The sequence below is a fragment of the Berkeleyomyces rouxiae genome (assembly GCF_048999995.1).
Source record: "Berkeleyomyces rouxiae strain 22BRR77 chromosome Unknown BrBRR77_ptg000001l, whole genome shotgun sequence".
In the NCBI taxonomy this organism is placed as follows: Eukaryota; Fungi; Ascomycota; class Sordariomycetes; order Microascales; family Ceratocystidaceae; genus Berkeleyomyces; species Berkeleyomyces rouxiae.
The window spans coordinates 5074723-5091098 of record NW_027396491.1 but is presented as its reverse complement, the minus strand read 5'-3'; the positions used below and the strand labels follow the sequence as shown (position 1 = coordinate 5091098).

General features: G+C 58.0%; 5 protein-coding genes across 5 annotated transcripts; 1 reads left to right on the top strand and 4 right to left on the bottom strand.

The window, feature by feature from the left end:
* Window positions 1-17: 17 nt before the first annotated feature.
* BROUX77_001423 (uncharacterized protein) lies at window positions 18-563 on the bottom strand (the record flags this gene model as incomplete). The annotated part of the gene is made up of 1 exon (XM_073745851.1): window positions 18-563. One exon carries the CDS (start codon window positions 561-563, stop codon window positions 18-20), a length of 546 nt encoding a protein of 181 aa, XP_073609658.1.
* Window positions 564-1194: 631 nt separating this feature from the next.
* On the bottom strand, window positions 1195-3147 carry BROUX77_001422 (uncharacterized protein; the record flags this gene model as incomplete). The annotated part of the gene is made up of 1 exon (XM_073745850.1): window positions 1195-3147. One exon carries the CDS (start codon window positions 3145-3147, stop codon window positions 1195-1197), a length of 1953 nt encoding a protein of 650 aa, XP_073609657.1.
* A 577-nt stretch (window positions 3148-3724) lies between these two features.
* Window positions 3725-7225, bottom strand: BROUX77_001421 (uncharacterized protein; the record flags this gene model as incomplete). The annotated part of the gene is made up of 1 exon (XM_073745849.1): window positions 3725-7225. The coding sequence occupies one exon, from the start codon at window positions 7223-7225 to the stop codon at window positions 3725-3727; it is 3501 nt and encodes a 1166-aa protein (XP_073609656.1).
* Window positions 7226-7636: 411 nt separating this feature from the next.
* Window positions 7637-9505, bottom strand: BROUX77_001420 (uncharacterized protein; the record flags this gene model as incomplete). Its single annotated transcript, XM_073745848.1, has 1 exon — window positions 7637-9505. The coding sequence occupies one exon, from the start codon at window positions 9503-9505 to the stop codon at window positions 7637-7639; it is 1869 nt and encodes a 622-aa protein (XP_073609655.1).
* Window positions 9506-13598: 4093 nt separating this feature from the next.
* BROUX77_001419 (uncharacterized protein) lies at window positions 13599-15319 on the top strand (the record flags this gene model as incomplete). The annotated part of the gene is made up of 2 exons (XM_073745847.1): window positions 13599-15140; window positions 15224-15319. The coding sequence occupies 2 exons, from the start codon at window positions 13599-13601 to the stop codon at window positions 15317-15319; spliced, it is 1638 nt and encodes a 545-aa protein (XP_073609654.1).
* Between the last annotated feature and the right edge of the window lie 1057 nt (window positions 15320-16376).

Sequence of the window (16376 nt, the reverse complement as noted above, 5' to 3'; positions counted from 1 at the left end):
CAAGTCGTTTGGGCCCTCTAGAGAAGCTCTTCGGAGGTTCCGGGCTTCGCGCCCCATGTCGTGAGGCGGTACACCGCGGCGAGGTTGTCGGAGCAGACCCAGACCTTGCGGCACTGTGGTTTCACCCACGAGTCTACTTTTTCTAGGGCTCTGGCAATGGCCATCACCTCGGCATCATGAACCTCGGCGTGGAAAGGAATCGGGCAGTTGCCCGTGTCCAGGACTGTCCCGTCCCGAATGATCGCCCACCCAGCGCCGACCCGGCCCTCTCCCAGCTTGGATCCGTCTGTGTATATCCAGAGGTCCGAGGGGGAAGAGGAGCGTACCAAGGCTAGGTGCGCCGCAGCTGCAGCCTTCTTGTCACCCTGTAAATGGGGGCGAGATGATGCAGGCGCGCCCGTGAAGGGGGCCGGGTAGTTTGTGGCCAGGCTGTGCGGGAGCAGCATCTTGAGCCTCCCTATTCTACCCCAGTTTGTGGCTGTCGTTCCGAGCGGGTGGTTTGGCTGCGCGAGAGTGGCCCTAAGTCCGGCCGAACCAAGGCGGCTGTCCAGGACAAAACTCATTGGCGGGAAACCGGACGCTAGGTTGTATATAGCACATGGGGTTGTGCAATATAGCGGGAGTGCCGCACGAAGACCTCGGCGGACTGTGCGATCCAGGAGTGCCACGGCCTGCTTCAGCCCACGGAGTTAGCTAGTTGTCCCGGCTCCGTGGTTCCACCAGACGGCGGCGGCGTAGTCGAGCTTGTTCACCACACAAGAGCGGACTGCCGTGAGGGCGCCTTTCACCGGGGCCCCCTTCCAGCAACCAGACAGAATCTGAATGCCGCGTATGGTGATGATGATGAAAGTTGATTGATTGATTGATTCTTTATTTACCTGTCTACTCGCGAGGTATTCTCGGCATACGACAGGGGACTACAAGTAGTACCAGAAATTACATACAGAAACAGAAACCTAAAATCCAAACCATGCATACAGAAACCCCCCGCACAAAGTGTAATGACTAAAGTGTGTCCACCCGCCCAGCCCAGAGGCTGTCCTTTGCTTGTGTGGCCCCAAACCTGGCCCAGAATCCTGGCCTCGCCGCTGATGCAGACCAAACATAAAAACAAAAACAAAGGAAACAACAAAGGGAAGTACAAACAAAGAGAGAAACAAGTAGGAAAAAGGAGGTGATGGCAGCGCAAACGCGCTAAGGGGGAGACCCCAAGGGTACGCCGTCTCTAGGTGGCAGAGGGGGCGCGGGAGGGGCCGCGTCTTGCGCCTGCGTGTCCGGCCTCATGCGGCGGTGAGCCAGCAGGGCCGTGGGGGCTTTGGCTGCTTTGGCGGCCAGCCAGCAGGCTCCGCGCTTGGTACCGATCAACTTCTGAAAGAAGCTGCTGGACACCCGCTGTGGGTTGTGGTGGCAAACCCAGATGTGCTCCGGGCTCGTGTCGGCTCCGCAGAGGGGACAGGAGAGCACGGCGTCCTCGTGCTCGAAACGGCGGTGATAGGCCGCAAAGTCGCCGTGTCCTGACAAAGCTGTCAGCACCGCGCGGGCGAGGTTGCGATCGGTCTCGTCAAGGAGACTTGTCCAAGCCTTCTTCGGGGCCTGCACCGGGCGGCGCAGGTGAGGTCTGGAGTTGCGACCCTCTGCCTCCCACCAGGCGCGAAATGCGGTAGTGACCCGGGCGCGGAATTCACTGCGTGCCCAGGAGAGTGACATGCCAGTCCTTGTGGTGATTATGTCTGCACCCCACCTGGCTTGTCTGTCGGCGAGCTCGTTGCCCACGACATCGGAGTGGCCTGGAACCCAGATCGCTTCCACCTTAATGGCTCCATCTGGCCACGGTCTTGGCCGCGGATGGTTGGCGTCGGGACGTAACCAGTCCGCGCAAATTGTTTGGGCTCTCCGAAGGTGTTCCTCGGAGGTTCCGGGCTTGACGTCCCGGGACGTGAGTCTACTCACCGCTGCCATGTTGTCTGAACAGATCCAGACTTTGCGGCACCGCGGTTTGTCCCGCAGGTCGACGGCGGTTATGGCCTCGGCAATGGCCAGCACTTCGGCGTCGTGCACCTCGGCGCGGAAAGGGACCGGGCGGTTTCCCGAGAGCAGGACCTGTCCCCCCTGGATAATTACCCAGCCGGCGCCAACCCTGTTCGGACTCAGCTTCGAGCCGTCTGTGTATAGCCACAGGTCTGAGGGGGGGGAGGAGCGGACCAGAGCGAGGTGTGCTGCAGCGGCAGCCTCTTTGTCACCCCGGATCGGGGCCCGGGTCGAAGGTAGCTTGCCCTTGCATGGCGGCGGGAAGCTCGTGGACAGCTCGTATGGGAGCATACTCCTGAGCTCGCCCAGTATGCCCCACATTGGCCTTATGGAGCCGAGGGGGTGGTTTGGCGGGGCCAGCGCGACTCTGAGAGCAGCCGACCCAAGGAGGTTGTCCAGCGCATAGCGCATGGGAGGGAAGCCCGATGCGAGGTTGTATATTGCACAGGGTGTGGTGCAATATAGCGGCAGGGCGGCGCGGAGGCCTCTGCGGACGGTGCGGTCGAGGAGGCTTGAGGCCCCCAGTAACCCGCGGCTCAGCGGGGCGTCGGGCGGGGTTGGGCGCCACCATGTGGCCGCAGCGTAAGACAGCTTGGCAACCACGCATGCGCGGACCGCCGTGAGGGCACCCTTGATCGGGGCGCCTTTCCAGCACCCGGACAGAATCTGGATGCCGCGAATGGCCGGTGCCGTCCTCTGTGCCACGTCTCGGATGTGTGGCACGAAGGAGAGGTTACGTGACCAGCGCACGCCGAGCCAGCGCAGGGTCTCGCGAGGGCTGACCGCCTCCAGCGTAGAGCCGTCGGGGAGTCGCAGGCTTGGGTTTTGTCCATGACGCTTGCGCGTCACGTGCAGAAGTTCGGACTTCGTCAGGTCGAGCGCCATGCCGTTGTCCGTGCACCAGCTGTCAACGAGCTCCAGAGAGCGGGAGAGAACCGAGCAGTTGCCTTCGAGGGACGAGTCTGAGTTGACTAGGCAACCATCGTCAGCGTACCCACGGAGAGTGCAGGGGAGTGGCATCTTGAACAGCGGCGACATGAACAGCATGAACAAGATTGGGGAGATGGGCGAGCCCTGTGGGAGGCTGCCACCTGTTGGCTGGAGAGCGTCAAAAAGCATCGCGGATGTGCGGCACGAACATATAGATACACACACATATACAGATGTTTGGTGTTGAGCAGCAAACACCAAAAAAAAAAAAAATCTCTCAGATGAAAAAGAAAATTACCGCTTGAGGTCCGAAGTTCCAGATGATCTGGAGCACTGGGAATTGAGCCCAATGCGGGGGTCGAACCCGCAACCTTGAGATTAAGAGTCTCACGCTCTACCGATTGATTGATTGATTGATTCTTTATTTACCTGTCTACTCGCGAGGTATTCTCGACATACGACAGGGGACTAAAACTAGTACCAAGAAATACATACAGAAGCTAAAGAACCAAAAACCCAGAATCATGCATACAGAAAATCCCCACAGCACGAAGTATAATGACGGAGGGTCCCCCGACCGCCCAGCGCAATGGCTGTCCTTCGCTTGTAAGGCCCCAAACAAGACCCCAAGCCTCGGCCTTTACCCTGTAGAAGACCAAACCCAAAAGAAAGATAGAACATGACAAAAGAAAAGTAACAAAGGAAAGACAAGAAGTAGAGAGAGAAAGGGAGAACGAGCAAACAGACGAGAGTGGCAGCGCGCGCGCTAAGCCGAGAGGCCCGGGGGAGCCCCCGCACTGGGAGGTGGAGGGGCGGGCGGTGGTAGGCTCGACGGGGAGCGAGCGGGAGGGTCGGCGGCCTGTGGGTGCACCTCAGTCCTCGCACGGCGGTGGGCGAGCAGCACAGTGGGTGCTTTAGCTGCCTTGGCGGCCAGCCAGGTGGCCCCGCGCTTGGTGCCTATCAACTTCTGGAAGAAGCTGCGGGACACCCGCTGTGGGTTCCGGGGGCAGACCCAAACATGCTCTGGGGCGGTCTCCGATCCGCAAAGGGGGCAGGAGAGCACGGCGTCCACATGTTCGAAGCGGCGATGGTAGGCCGCAAAGTCGCCATGGCCGGACAGAGCAGTCAGCACTGCGCAGGCGAGCTTGCGATCTGTCTCGTCAAGGAGACTTGACCAAGCCTTCTTGGGGGGTTCAACTGGGCGGTGCAGATGGGGTCTGATGGCGCGTCCCTCCTCTGCCCACCAGGCGCGGAAAGCAGAGTCGAGACAGGAGCGGAAATAGTGGCGGGCCCAGGAGAGCGACATGCCGTCCAGCCAGATGTTTGTCCTGGCCCCTAGCTTTGCTTGCCCATCTGCGAGCTCATTGCCCGCGATGTCGGAGTGGCCCGGGACCCAAATAGCCTCTACCTCGGGTGGGCCGTCGGGCCAGGGCCTTGGTCGTGGCCGCTCTGGGTGCGGTCTGATCCAGCTTGCGCAGATCATCTGGGCGCGCCTCAGATACTGCTCGGAGGTGCCCGGCTTGGCGTAGCGAGACGTGAGCCGGTTCACTGCGGCGAGATTGTCGGAGCAGATCCAGACCTTGCGGCACTGTGGCTTCTCCCATGAGTCGACCTCTGCCAGGGCCTTGGCGATGGCCAGCACCTCGGCGTCATGGACTTCGGCGCGGAACGGGGCAGGGCAGTTGCCCGTGGACAGGGTCCTGCCGTCCTGAATGACCACCCAGCCGGCGCCGACCTTGTCATCCCTCAGCTTGGATCCATCCGTATAGATCCAGAGATCTGAGGGGTCCGAGGAGCGGACTAGTAGCTGGTGGGCCGCGGCTGCGGCCTCCTTGTCGCCTTGCAGCGGGGGGCGGGTTGTCGGGAGCACTCCCTTGCACCTAGCAGGGAGGCTCGTGGCGATCCTGTGCGGGAGTAGCCTCTTGAGCGTACCCAGCTTGCCACCATCGGTGTCTCCGAACCCTAAGGGGTGGTTTGCCGGGGCTAGAGATGCCCTGATGCCGGCCGAGGCCAGGAGGTGGTCGAGGACGCAGCTCATGGGGGGGAACCCCGATGCCAGGTTGAAGATCGCACATGGCGTCGTGCAATATAAGGGCAGCGCAGCACGTAGTCCCCTCCTGACCGTGCGGTCCAGGATGTGGGCAGCCCCGAGAAGGCCCCGGGAAGGCTTGGTTGGCGAGGGGCCAGGGCGCCACCACGTGGCCGCCGCGTATGTCAGTTTCGTGACCACGCAGGCGCGGACGGCCGTGAGAGCCCCCCTAATCGGCGCGCCCTTCCAACAACCGGACAAGATCTGGATGCCTCGGATCACGGGCGCCGTCCTCTGGGCTACGTCGCGGATGTGCGGCAGGAACGACAGGTTGCGGGACCACAACACGCCCAGCCAGCGCAGAGTCCCGCGAGGGTCCACCGGTTGGAGTGTGGAACCGTCCGGGAGACGCGCGCTCGGGTTTAGGCCGTGGCGCTTGCGCGTCACGTGCAGGAGGTCAGACTTGGCGAGGTCTAGCGCCATGCCGTTCTCTGTGCACCAACTGTTCACCAGTTCCAACGAGCGAGAAAGGGCGGTGCAATTCTCCTCCAAGGACAAGCTAGAGTGGACCAAGCAGCCATCGTCGGCGTATCCGCGGAGAGAGCTGGGGAGATTCATCCTGAACAGCGGAGCCATATACAGCATGAACAGGATGGGGGATATGGGCGAGCCCTGGGGCAGGCTGCCGCCTGTAGGCTGGAGAGGGTCGGCCACGCCGTCGAGAGATAGCGACGCCGTGCGCCCGGACAAGAAGGATGCCACCCAGCGGCAAGTCTCGGCGGGACAACCAAGCTCCACCAATCTCTTCACCATCCGGTTGGGCTGAACCGCATCGAACGCCCCCTTTATGTCAAAGGTGAGCACTGAGGATTCTGACTTGCCGTCGGCGTAGAACTCTAGAGAGTGTGCCAGACGCAGGCACATGTCTTCCGCGCTGCGTCCGGGGACCGCGCCAGCGTAGTTCTCCCCGATGTGACCAGCTTCCAGCGCCCAGTGAGAGAGCCGGCGGGCGATGATCCTCTCTAGGCACTTGGCCAGAGTCGGGAGGAGGGAGATCAGTCGGTAGGCCCGCGGCGAAGAACGGTCCTTCTTATTCGGTTTGGCGAGGGCGATCACCTTGGCTTCTTTGAAAGAGGCGGCGTGGTGGCCCCAGGAAAGGCTCGCGTTGAACAGATGCATGATCTGCCTCTGTAAAACAGGCCACGCGAGTTTCAAGACGTTGTTGGTCAAGCCGTCTGGGCCCGGTGCGGTGTTGCGCGGGCTTCGGAGCGCAGCCTCCAACTCCCCGTTGGTGATGCGGGTCCGTCTTTGCTCATCTAGAGCGATGTGTGGCGGGTCGACGTCGCCTGGGCGGTCGGAAGGCATGTGCACCCTGCGAAGGAGGGCGATCTTCTCCGTGGTGTCCTGCACTGTGGCTTCCGCGCCATCGGACGGGGCCAGGGCAGGGGAGTGCCGGTTCGGCGCTTTCGTCCTCCATTTGACCATCCGGAAGATGTCTCGGGACCGCGCGACGTTGGCGAGGAGGTCGTCGTAGAAGGCCCGGGCTGCACTCCTGAGAGCAGACCTCAGGCGTTTTTTGGCTTCGCGGCGGACGGCCCTAGCCTCCTGTTCCTCCGTGGGCGAGCCGGCGTGCTTCACGCGGGCCCGAGCTGCCCTCTGGTCGGCGCTGGCTTCCCGACATTCGTCGTTCCACCAGGGAAAGCTTTTGGCTTTTCCTTCGGACCTTGGGGTCGAGGCAATTAGCGCGTCCAGAATGACGTTTTGCAGGAGTCGCGCAAACTCGTCTATGTGCCTGTCCTGAGGGACTTGGCTTCCTGCCCTGCGGTACTCCGCGACAAGGGAGTCTAGGCGGGTCGCGCCGGCCTTGCACGCGGCATCGAACCTCTCCTTGTCTAGCTTGTCTATAAGGAACCTGCCGGGTGGAGCCGGGGCCGGCGCGTGGCCGTGCAGAGGAAGGGTCACCAGGAGCGGGAAATGGTCGCTGCCGCAGGTGAGTTCCTCTCGGAGGTCGACGCTCGCGCCCGTGACAAAAAGTGCCGAAGACAGCAATGCGAGGTCGATGACGCTTCCGGACTCGTGGGTTTGCTCACCCTCCGCGTTGCCAAGGAGGAGGGCTCGCTCTTCCATCCAGGCTAGCAGAAGCTCTGCGTCGTTGTCGTCGGTGTCGCTCCGGGGGTCCCAGGCGCTGTGGTGGAGGTTGAAGTCGCCCACTACCACCGACCGCGGCCCTGGCTGCATGCTGGTCAGGAGACGTAGCGCCTCCCCTGTCCTAGCCGAACCTGTCCCGGCATTGTAAAGGTTTACGATGCTGAATGTGCGCCCCCCGATTAGGACCTCCACAATGATGACATCCTGGTGTTCCTCTCTCATGTAGGCCTTTTGGAAGCGAAGCCCGTGTCTTTTTGTCGAAATGTATGTGGCTACTCGGGGTTTCGAGCGCCAGTTACCCTCCGGGACTATTACCTGATAGGAGGGGTGCCTAGGGAACGTTCTGTTCCCCGGGTCTGCGCTTGACGGGGCCTCTTGGAGGCAGACCACATCCACCTGGTCTTCATGCGCCTTATGTAGCAACGACTGTGCACAGGTCCAGGACCTTTGCACATTCGCAGAAATCATTTGCAATACTGTGTCGTTAGGGTGTCCTAACATTTACAGAAGTTCCTCGTCATTGTCGTCTACCTGCATTGAATCCCGTGTTTCAGGGGACTCGCTGGAGGTGGGCAGGGGGTAGGGTTGCAGCTGGGCGGCCTGTGATGGGGCGGTCGGTGGCTGGCTGGGCGCCGAGGAGGCAGGGGAGGGGGAAGCCTGGGAGCTTGAAGGGCTCTTCGTCTGTGACGACGGCCGGGCCGGGGGGGCCGAGGTGACGGCCGTGGAAGGCGCCTGGGAGGGCACTGGGGACGGGGCCTTGTCTCCCTGGGCGGCGGCTGCCGGGGTAGACGACTGCGTCTCGGTATCGGCCGGGCATTTGCGGTCAAAGTGGCGGACCCGGCAGCGTGTGCAGAACGGGAAACGCTCCAGGGTGTTGTCAGGGGAGACCATGTGCAGCTCTCCGAGTGTCGCTACGCGACGGGGAACCGCAGACGGGGCCACAAGGCCTTCGTGGAAGGCGATGTGGGCGCGGAAGGTGGGCACGCCCGCCTTGCCAACGTACTTCGACAGCGTGGCGCTGGCGGAGACGACTCCAAAGGCCTGTTCGATATCCTGACGGACATCGTCTAGGGTGACCCGGTGGAGCATCACGGCGCCAGGGGTCTTGGGGTCCTCGACCGTGATCGAGGTTGGCAGTCCGTGTACGATGTACTTGGACCAAGCGTCCCTCTTGTGGACCTTCTCCGCAGTCAGGTTGGCGCGGATGCGCTCAGCGTGGCTGAGGAATTTGCCGACGTCACGGACGGCTGTCAGGGCAAAGCCCGTCTTGGTGGCGGTGGCGGTGCCTGCGCCCTCGCCGCGGGGGATGCCCGCGTTGGCCTTCGTTACGATGTAAGCCGGCGAGAGCTTCCGGAGGGGGGAATCGGTGGGCACAACCACGAAGAGGCGGTTGTCGGCGGGGGTGGCCTTTTCAGGGACCACGCTGGCTTTGCCCTGTCTGGGCTTGGGGGCTCCGGCCGAGGGAGCCGCGGGCTGGGCAGCCTTGGACGCTTTTTTGCCCTTGCGGGCGACGGTGCTCCAGGATTCCTTATCCAAGGACTCGGTGGGCGCTGCGGGAGCGGCAGCAGGGGGGTCGCGGGCTGATGGTGCCTCTGACGGGGTCGATGGGCGGGCGGGGCGCTCGCGTTGCGGCGCCGGGGAGGGGGTCGTGTCGCGAGGGGCACGGTTGGGGGGAGGCTGGGGCGCGCCTGTCATGGCGTGCTGGAGGGTGTCTAGAAGACCCTGTTGCAGGAAGTCTAGAAGTTTGCGCGTCGACTCGTGCGCGCTGGCCTGCGGGGCCATTGCGGCCAGGCAGTTGTCGGCCATGGCCGAGAAAGTGTTCAGCATCCTATCACGGGTTGCTGCTTCCGCGTCTTTCTGGTTGCGGAGGGCGTCGGCTAGAGCCTTTACGGGGCCGACGGGGAGCGAGATGGGAGCGTAGTGAGCCTCTTGGGGGAGGGGCGCGTCTTCGCTCCTGACGCGTTTTGCGCCTGTCGCGACGCGCGCGACGGAAGAGGGGAGCCTCTGAGGGGCCTGGCCGGCGAGGTTCGGCGAGAACGACGCGGAGGAGGGGACAGTGGTGGGCACGGGGGAGGGGTCGCTGGCGGGCGAGGTGGCCTGCGCATACGTCAATGACGGAGGCGCGGACGCGGGCGCGGCGGGCGCGGGCGCGTGGACGGACGCGATCATCTTAGGGATGACAGGACCTGCCGGGGGCGAAAATAAAGTAAAGTAGTTTGCAATAATGGTAGCTGTTAGCTTGGTCGAAATGTCGAAGGTGCCCTCTGAAAATGGAGGAAAATGTTGGTGGCGGAGGAGGTTGATTTGATTTGATTTGGCTCTACCGATTGAGCTAACCGGGCGCCGTGCGGGATTGTTGAAGGTGCGCATTGAAAAATCGGAATTTCTGCGGTTTTTTTTTTTTTTTGGCAGTGAATACAACCTTCCCTCCGACGGATCCCAAGTCATACCCACGCCGAATGGGGACGCCCTACGATGGCTGGGGGTACACTTCGACAAGAAACTCACGTTCAAAGGGCACACGGAAGTGATGATGAGGAAAGCTCGCAAGGCCGCTGATGCGATGCGGATTTTGGCAGGGTGCTACAAGGGAGCAGAAGTCCAGGCGATGGTGAACGCGACAAGAGCATGCGTGATCTCAAACCTGACTTACGCGGCAGCCACTTGGTGGCCAGCCCCTCGAGGAAACATGTCAGATGACAAGCGCATGAAGACCATCACCGGGAAAATGGGCGTGGTAGCCAGGGCCGCATACCGAGCAGCCGCGCCCGCCTACAGGACAACGCCAGTGGACCTGGTACACCACGCCGTCGGGGCCCCGCCGATCACGGTGATCTTTGACGACATTATCAGAGCTGAGGCTATCAGGAGAGCCAAGTACAAGCACGAAGTGCATATCCCTGACGCCTTCGACGGATGGACGGATTGGATACTGGGCACACTACCGAATAGATACACGAAGCTCAACTGCTGGGCCAGATATGGCGGTGCTCCCGCCCCTGAGGAAAGAAGGACGGCCTACGGCTCGAAGCTGGAGGAAGCAGAAAGACACACCCAGGAGATCACAGACGAAAGCTCACCAATTCTGTGGGCGTACTCAGATGGGTCCAAGGACTCCAAAGGTTACGCCGGCTCAGGATGGGCTTTGATCAAGCAAGGGCAAGAACTGGCCACAGGCAAACTGCATCTGGGGATCGGGGCAGAGGTTGCGGATGCGGAGGCGATCGCGGCGAGACACGCTGCAGCCGAAGCAGTCAATGCCACTGCAAACACAGCGAACATCAAAATCGTCATCTGCCTAGATAACCGCAGCGTGGTGGATAGGCTGAACGCCAGGCTCCCAGTTTGGGGCACCTCGCAGGAAGCTATAGACGAAACAAGAGACCTTATGCGCAAGTGGAAAGACGGACACCCAGGCCGAAGCTGGGAAGTTAGGTGGGTTCCGGGCCACAGAAGCATCCCGGGAAACGAGCGAGCGGACCAGCTGGCGAAAGAGGCCACTACAGAGGAAACAGCCCAGCCCAACCCATTGTGGACTTTGGCTGCACTGAAACGATGGCGCAAGCGGGAGTTCCAAGCAGCGACAGATCGATGGTGGAAAAGCACCGGGCGAAATCTGGAAGCACCGGTGGCATGGAAGGCTACGGCCGGAAAACACAACCGAGTCAGCGTCGGCAGAGTCCTCGCGGCTAGGTCGGGGCACGGAGACTTAGACAAGTACCACGTCCGCTTCGAGCACGACACGCCGTTGGGGTGCGAGAGATGCGGGGCCGAGAAAGACGGCCCACACGTTTGGACATGCAAAGGCCTACAGAAAAGATACAGCAGGTCATGGGTAGAGCGTCTATTGAAGACGGCACGAGGGGCAAAGACGTTGGCCGAGAGAGTCGACAAACTGGCACAGAGGGGCCCCGGGCGGCAACGCCTCATCAACCAAGCATAGGCCGGCAGAAAGACCGAGCAATTTTCTACTTTTTTTCCTTTGTCTAGTTCTTTGTATTTCGTTATTTGTTTTACTGGGACCTTTGGGGTGACGTTAGGGTCACTCTGGAGGCTGCGAGCCTCCGTGTTCCAGCTGTTTGTTCTCTTCGTTCAGGTGCAGACCTGCTCTTTTCATAGTTATACTCTTTTCACAGGTGGACTAGCCGCCTGTGACGCCCATTCGACAAGTGAACCCTGACACACGGCGTAAAAATAAACAACAACAACAACAACAACAAAAAAAAGTTTTTGGCAGTGAAGATGCACCCCCGAGTCGGCGTCTACAGTTTCTTCGGAGCTGGGAGACTACGGTCACCAAGGCAGTCCGAATCGGAGGATCCCGGCAGCCGATTATGCCGCTGCCAGGTTGCCAGGACCTGCCTGGTCATCTTATGAGTGTTTGACGAACACTCCGAATGATGTAAAATAGATGAAATGAAATGAAATGAAAAGCAGTGAAGATGCAGAACGATACCGAGGCCATGAACCCAAAGATTTGCGGACGAGCTTCTGGAAAACACAAAAGCAACAAGCCACGCTGCTAGCGTATTACGCTGCAATTTCAAGTTCCTCTAGAACAGACAATAGCCCGAGCGCCCTGAGGCTATCCAGCCACCACCCACTCTCAGCAATGACACGTGAGAGTGGTATCTTTGAGGAGGGGGAAGAGGGAATACGTGGAGAGGAGACAAAGCAATCAGATCGAAAGGTGGTGTCATTCCATGAGGAGGTTTTGGGGGACCTTTTCCCGTCCACAAACTACCGAGGAGGGGAAAGAAAGAACGAAAAAGGAATACGGCAACGGACATGCCTACAAACGGACAAACGGACAAAATCACTGTATTATTCCGGACCAACCCCTCTTGCCGAGAGCCGGTGTCCTTTTAGACTAGCCTTCGCGCGGTTTCCGCAACCCAAAAAGACCAGGTGAGCAACCCTGGAACCTCACTTGCAATCACCGGCCGTTTGCGAGTTGTTCGAAAAATAACATCGTCCGAATGCTTCCATCCGGAGCATGCCGTCGTATGGCTACGATATAACAGTAGGTAGAAGTTGAATGATACAGCCATTTTCATTTTACTCTTGGCGAAGTATGAACCACTGAGTTTCACGGCTTAGAAATGGTGCTCCATCTCGAACACACAGAAACTATGTAGCGTGCTTAGAAGTCATAAAATATCTCGCCGGTAATCTATCCGGCGTCATTTGATGTTGGGAATTTGTGTTTAAACGTCATCAAATCGAATCAAGTCAAGTTTTTTTACTTTTTTATTTATGTCATGCCACTATGAGCATGCGGCATTAAAATAGACAACAACACTTACTTCCATCCTATCTATCCGATGGCCATGAACCGGCACGTTAACTTTCAGACTATCACCACTACGGTGCCTTTATCCCACAGTTCTACGGCAACGATAATTCCATCAGGATTTTTCGCTCAGCCTAACTGCCTCACTGAATGAACGAATTTCCCTACTCACCAATCATACCTACCTTCTTGTTGCTTCCTCGATAAACTAAAAAAAACTAGCAAATAAAGACGTTCAGGTTGTGATAGATCGTTCCATTGAGCCTGATAAAAACGCCAGCTCCGATGAACAGTTATAGTAATTTCGTCAACCTCCCGCTTTATTCTTCCGCTGAATGATGTTCCTAGGTCAAAGGCGCCTCAAGATAGAACGAAGTGATGGATTCTAGTTTTCAACTTCTGATGCGAAGTTACATAGGTTACACAGCCCAGCTACACGGTGTTATACTGTTACACCAGGTCCCTTGACCTGTATGGTTGAATCGAGCCGTCTAGTCCTCGTGGGAGTGAATAGACTTCTTGTTGGTTACTTGGAGCTAGCAAAACTATCAAGAAACCAGTCGAAGACCTTGCCCCGTCAATCCCATGGATATTCTCGTAACGTCCCCTCACGTCATTGGACCAATCTTCATGTATTAGGGTTAGACATAACCCTCTATTTTCAGCCACATTCATTCACGATGTGGCGGCGCAAAGTGGAGCGCGAATCCAACCAGAGCTTTGCCAACGCGAACCCAATGAAGAAAAAACATCAGCATTAACGCGCAAACACCACAGACTTAAGCTTTATCGTTGGTAATTTAGCCAGACTACGACGCCATCAAATTGACGGGGACTTTCTAAATCGCCCAGAAGGAAACTAACAAACGCTACGCACTCTCCAGACGTGGCTGAAACGGGCATCAGGCTTGTTGTTTGACACGAATTTTCCTGATTATTCTATCAGCCCCCCGCGGATTTTTTTCTGCGTGTTTGCTACTCTTGCGACAACGTCAGCGGGTGATTCCATTTGCCGGCCTTCACACCCCCAAATAGCCCGCCAATATTGCGCACTAGGACACGGCGGTCTTCCGTTTCTTTCTTTGCCTGTGCCTCCGCTTCCATAGACCTCCGATCCCGACTGGCTCTAGACGACCTTGAACCCTTGACCAAGAATAGTCGCGCCTCACGATGAGCGAACAGCTCCAACCACAGGCCTTCGTGTCTTCGTACGCGCCGCGTCTGCGAACCTACAACAATTCGCTGCTCACTCCTCACTTGCCCTCAGCTACAACCACTACTGGATCCTCACGCACAACCAAGCGCGGCACGACGATAATCAACTACGCCGAGGATGGCTACGACGATCTCGATGACGAGTCCGATAATCCGCGCCGGCGAGGTAACGGCCTGCGCTCCACGCGCGCACAGCAGCAGATGATGGACGACGGGACGGGTGGAAAGCCAGACTGGTCTGATGTCGTCGGCAAAGAAACCGAGACTCCCGTCGAAGTACAGCCCATCTGGCGCGACTGGACGCGCCACCGCTCGGTCAGGACAGACCAGCAGAATTCGTCGCAGGCTGCTCTGCCTCTCACACTCATCCCCATCCGCATTGATATCGACATTCCCTCGTACACCCCCGACCGGCCGTATCCTGTCATGCCTAACATGCATGCCAGCCTTGACATGACCCTGCCACAGTTCCGGCCACAGGAACCTACGCCGCCATACAAACTGCGCGACTTCTTCCTCTGGAACTTGCACGAAACCCTCATCACTACAGACCAGTTCGCTCAAACCTTGGCTATGGATCTCGATTTGCCCAACAGGCAACACATGATTGCCGAAATCAGTCGCCAAATCCGGACACAGCTGGAAGAGTATGCTGGGGTTGCTTTGCATCCGCTATACCGCTCACAGCAAATCGCCCCTGCTCCCGCACAACCCTCTGCAACGGAGCGGGGATCACGGGGCCAGAGCCAAGCCACAAACACGACACCACAGGTTACAGTCGATGCTACCATGATTACGCCCGATCATGACGAGTTCAATCCTGACGACACCTATCGCTGCATTATCTCCATCTCGCTGATATTATCAACAGTTCTGTACACAGATCGCTTCGAATGGTCACTCTCGCACCCACCTGGTACCGCTGAGGCTTTTGCCAAACAGACGTGCGCTGACCTTGGCCTCACGGGTGAATGGGTTCCTGCTTTGACACATGCTATCTACGAGGCTGTACTCAAACTCAAAAAGGAAGCCTGTGAGTCAAATGGATGGGGCGCCCAGCAACATAACAATGACGCAGCCCCTGACACAGTAGCCGGCTGGCGCTATGACCCAGAGCACCTCGCTGATACCTGGGAGCCCAAGATTGAGTATTTGACCAAAGAAGAGATTGAAAAGCGCGAAGGCGATCGCGAACGCCAACTACGTCGTCTACGCCGCGAGACAGCTCGATTTAGTAACAACACCGGCTCTGCCGTGGCAGTTCCCTTTTCAGGCTTCGGCGCCGTGGTTGAGGCAGAGGAAGAACGCATGGGTCGCGGTGAGCGCACCAAGAAGAAGCGCCGCTTCCGCAGCTTGTCGCCAAGCGGGCGCGGCACGCCAGACGGCGGATATGCACTGGCGATGACGGATACAGAACGCGCTACGTGGCGGTGTTCGCACTGTCGTGTGTGGGGGTCGAGTGTGTGGGCGGTCCGGGATGGGCCAGCCGGAGCAAAGGTGCGTAGTAATATTTTCGGAGTCTTTTTTTTATTTTTTCCGCATGTTGAGTTGGGAGTGGCTGCTAACAAGTTTATCTCTAGACACTGTGCAATAACTGCGGACTTTGCTACGAGCGTGATCACGACTTGCCACGCCAAATGAAGAATTTGCACCTAACAGATTCGCGCATGGTGTAAGCTTGGGACACAATAAAAGCTTTGGGGGGAGAGGAGGGGGGAGCGCGGGTTTCTGATGTGGCGACACGCGACATCGCGTTCTGATTCTGCTCATAATTGCGCAATAGCCCTGATGAACTGTCTGATCTGTCTATAGCTAGATTTGCGTCGCGTCTCATGCACTCGTCTTCGTTTGGTGGTATCTTTGAGCGTATTCCAGGCGTTGGTTGTTTTTTGTTTCCTTCTTTGCTTACTCGTGCTGGTGACAGGCCCGGTTTGTTGTCAATGCCATGTGCTTTCGTGTGAAAAAGTATCTATGGAATGTTTATCGGAGCCGTGAAAGTATGAGGTTGATGTCCCCAAACAGGCTTGAGGTTGAGTGGTAGGGCTACCCAAGTGATGTTTACCCCGGAGTTCCACAAACCATTGAACCCTGAATGTTGCCACCGTACATCATCTTCGGGATGGAACACAGTCTAGCCATTGGTGCATGTTGAATGTACTAATGACAGGCTATGCAGGCTCATGAGTGAAAGTTCAAGCACACGGGCTTATTTCTGCTGCTGAGCTACGGTGTGTTGCTGTCTGGCTAATAATTCAGTGTGATGACACTCCAGGTACAAGCAAGCTTCTATGGGACTGAAAAGTTCATGACTGATCATGGCTCAGGTGTGCTAATCATTTCCTGGTTCTTTTTTCCGGCCGCAGACTAACACATGCATATTCCATTACTGTTTTCTCCTTCATCTGAAGTATCACATATATGCAGCCATGGTCAGGGTTCTATCATGGAGTTTTGATAATAGGATCCAATTACGGATTGATATCTTTCCCCACGACTCCGAGAACCCCCTCCTGAAGCCTCCCTGAGTGTTGGCATCCTACGGGAGCCTACGGGTACCTATTTGGTCTCCATGTGCATATAGTTGGCACAGTCGGTTTACATCGGGAGGTTAGTTATGTACAAGGGGATAAGCAAACCGGCAACTTGCTTAGCAATACAGTTTTGTTATAGAGATGTACTGCTTCTACATAGATGAGCATGGAGCTCCCTAACCTGATGACTTCCCTGTGTAAG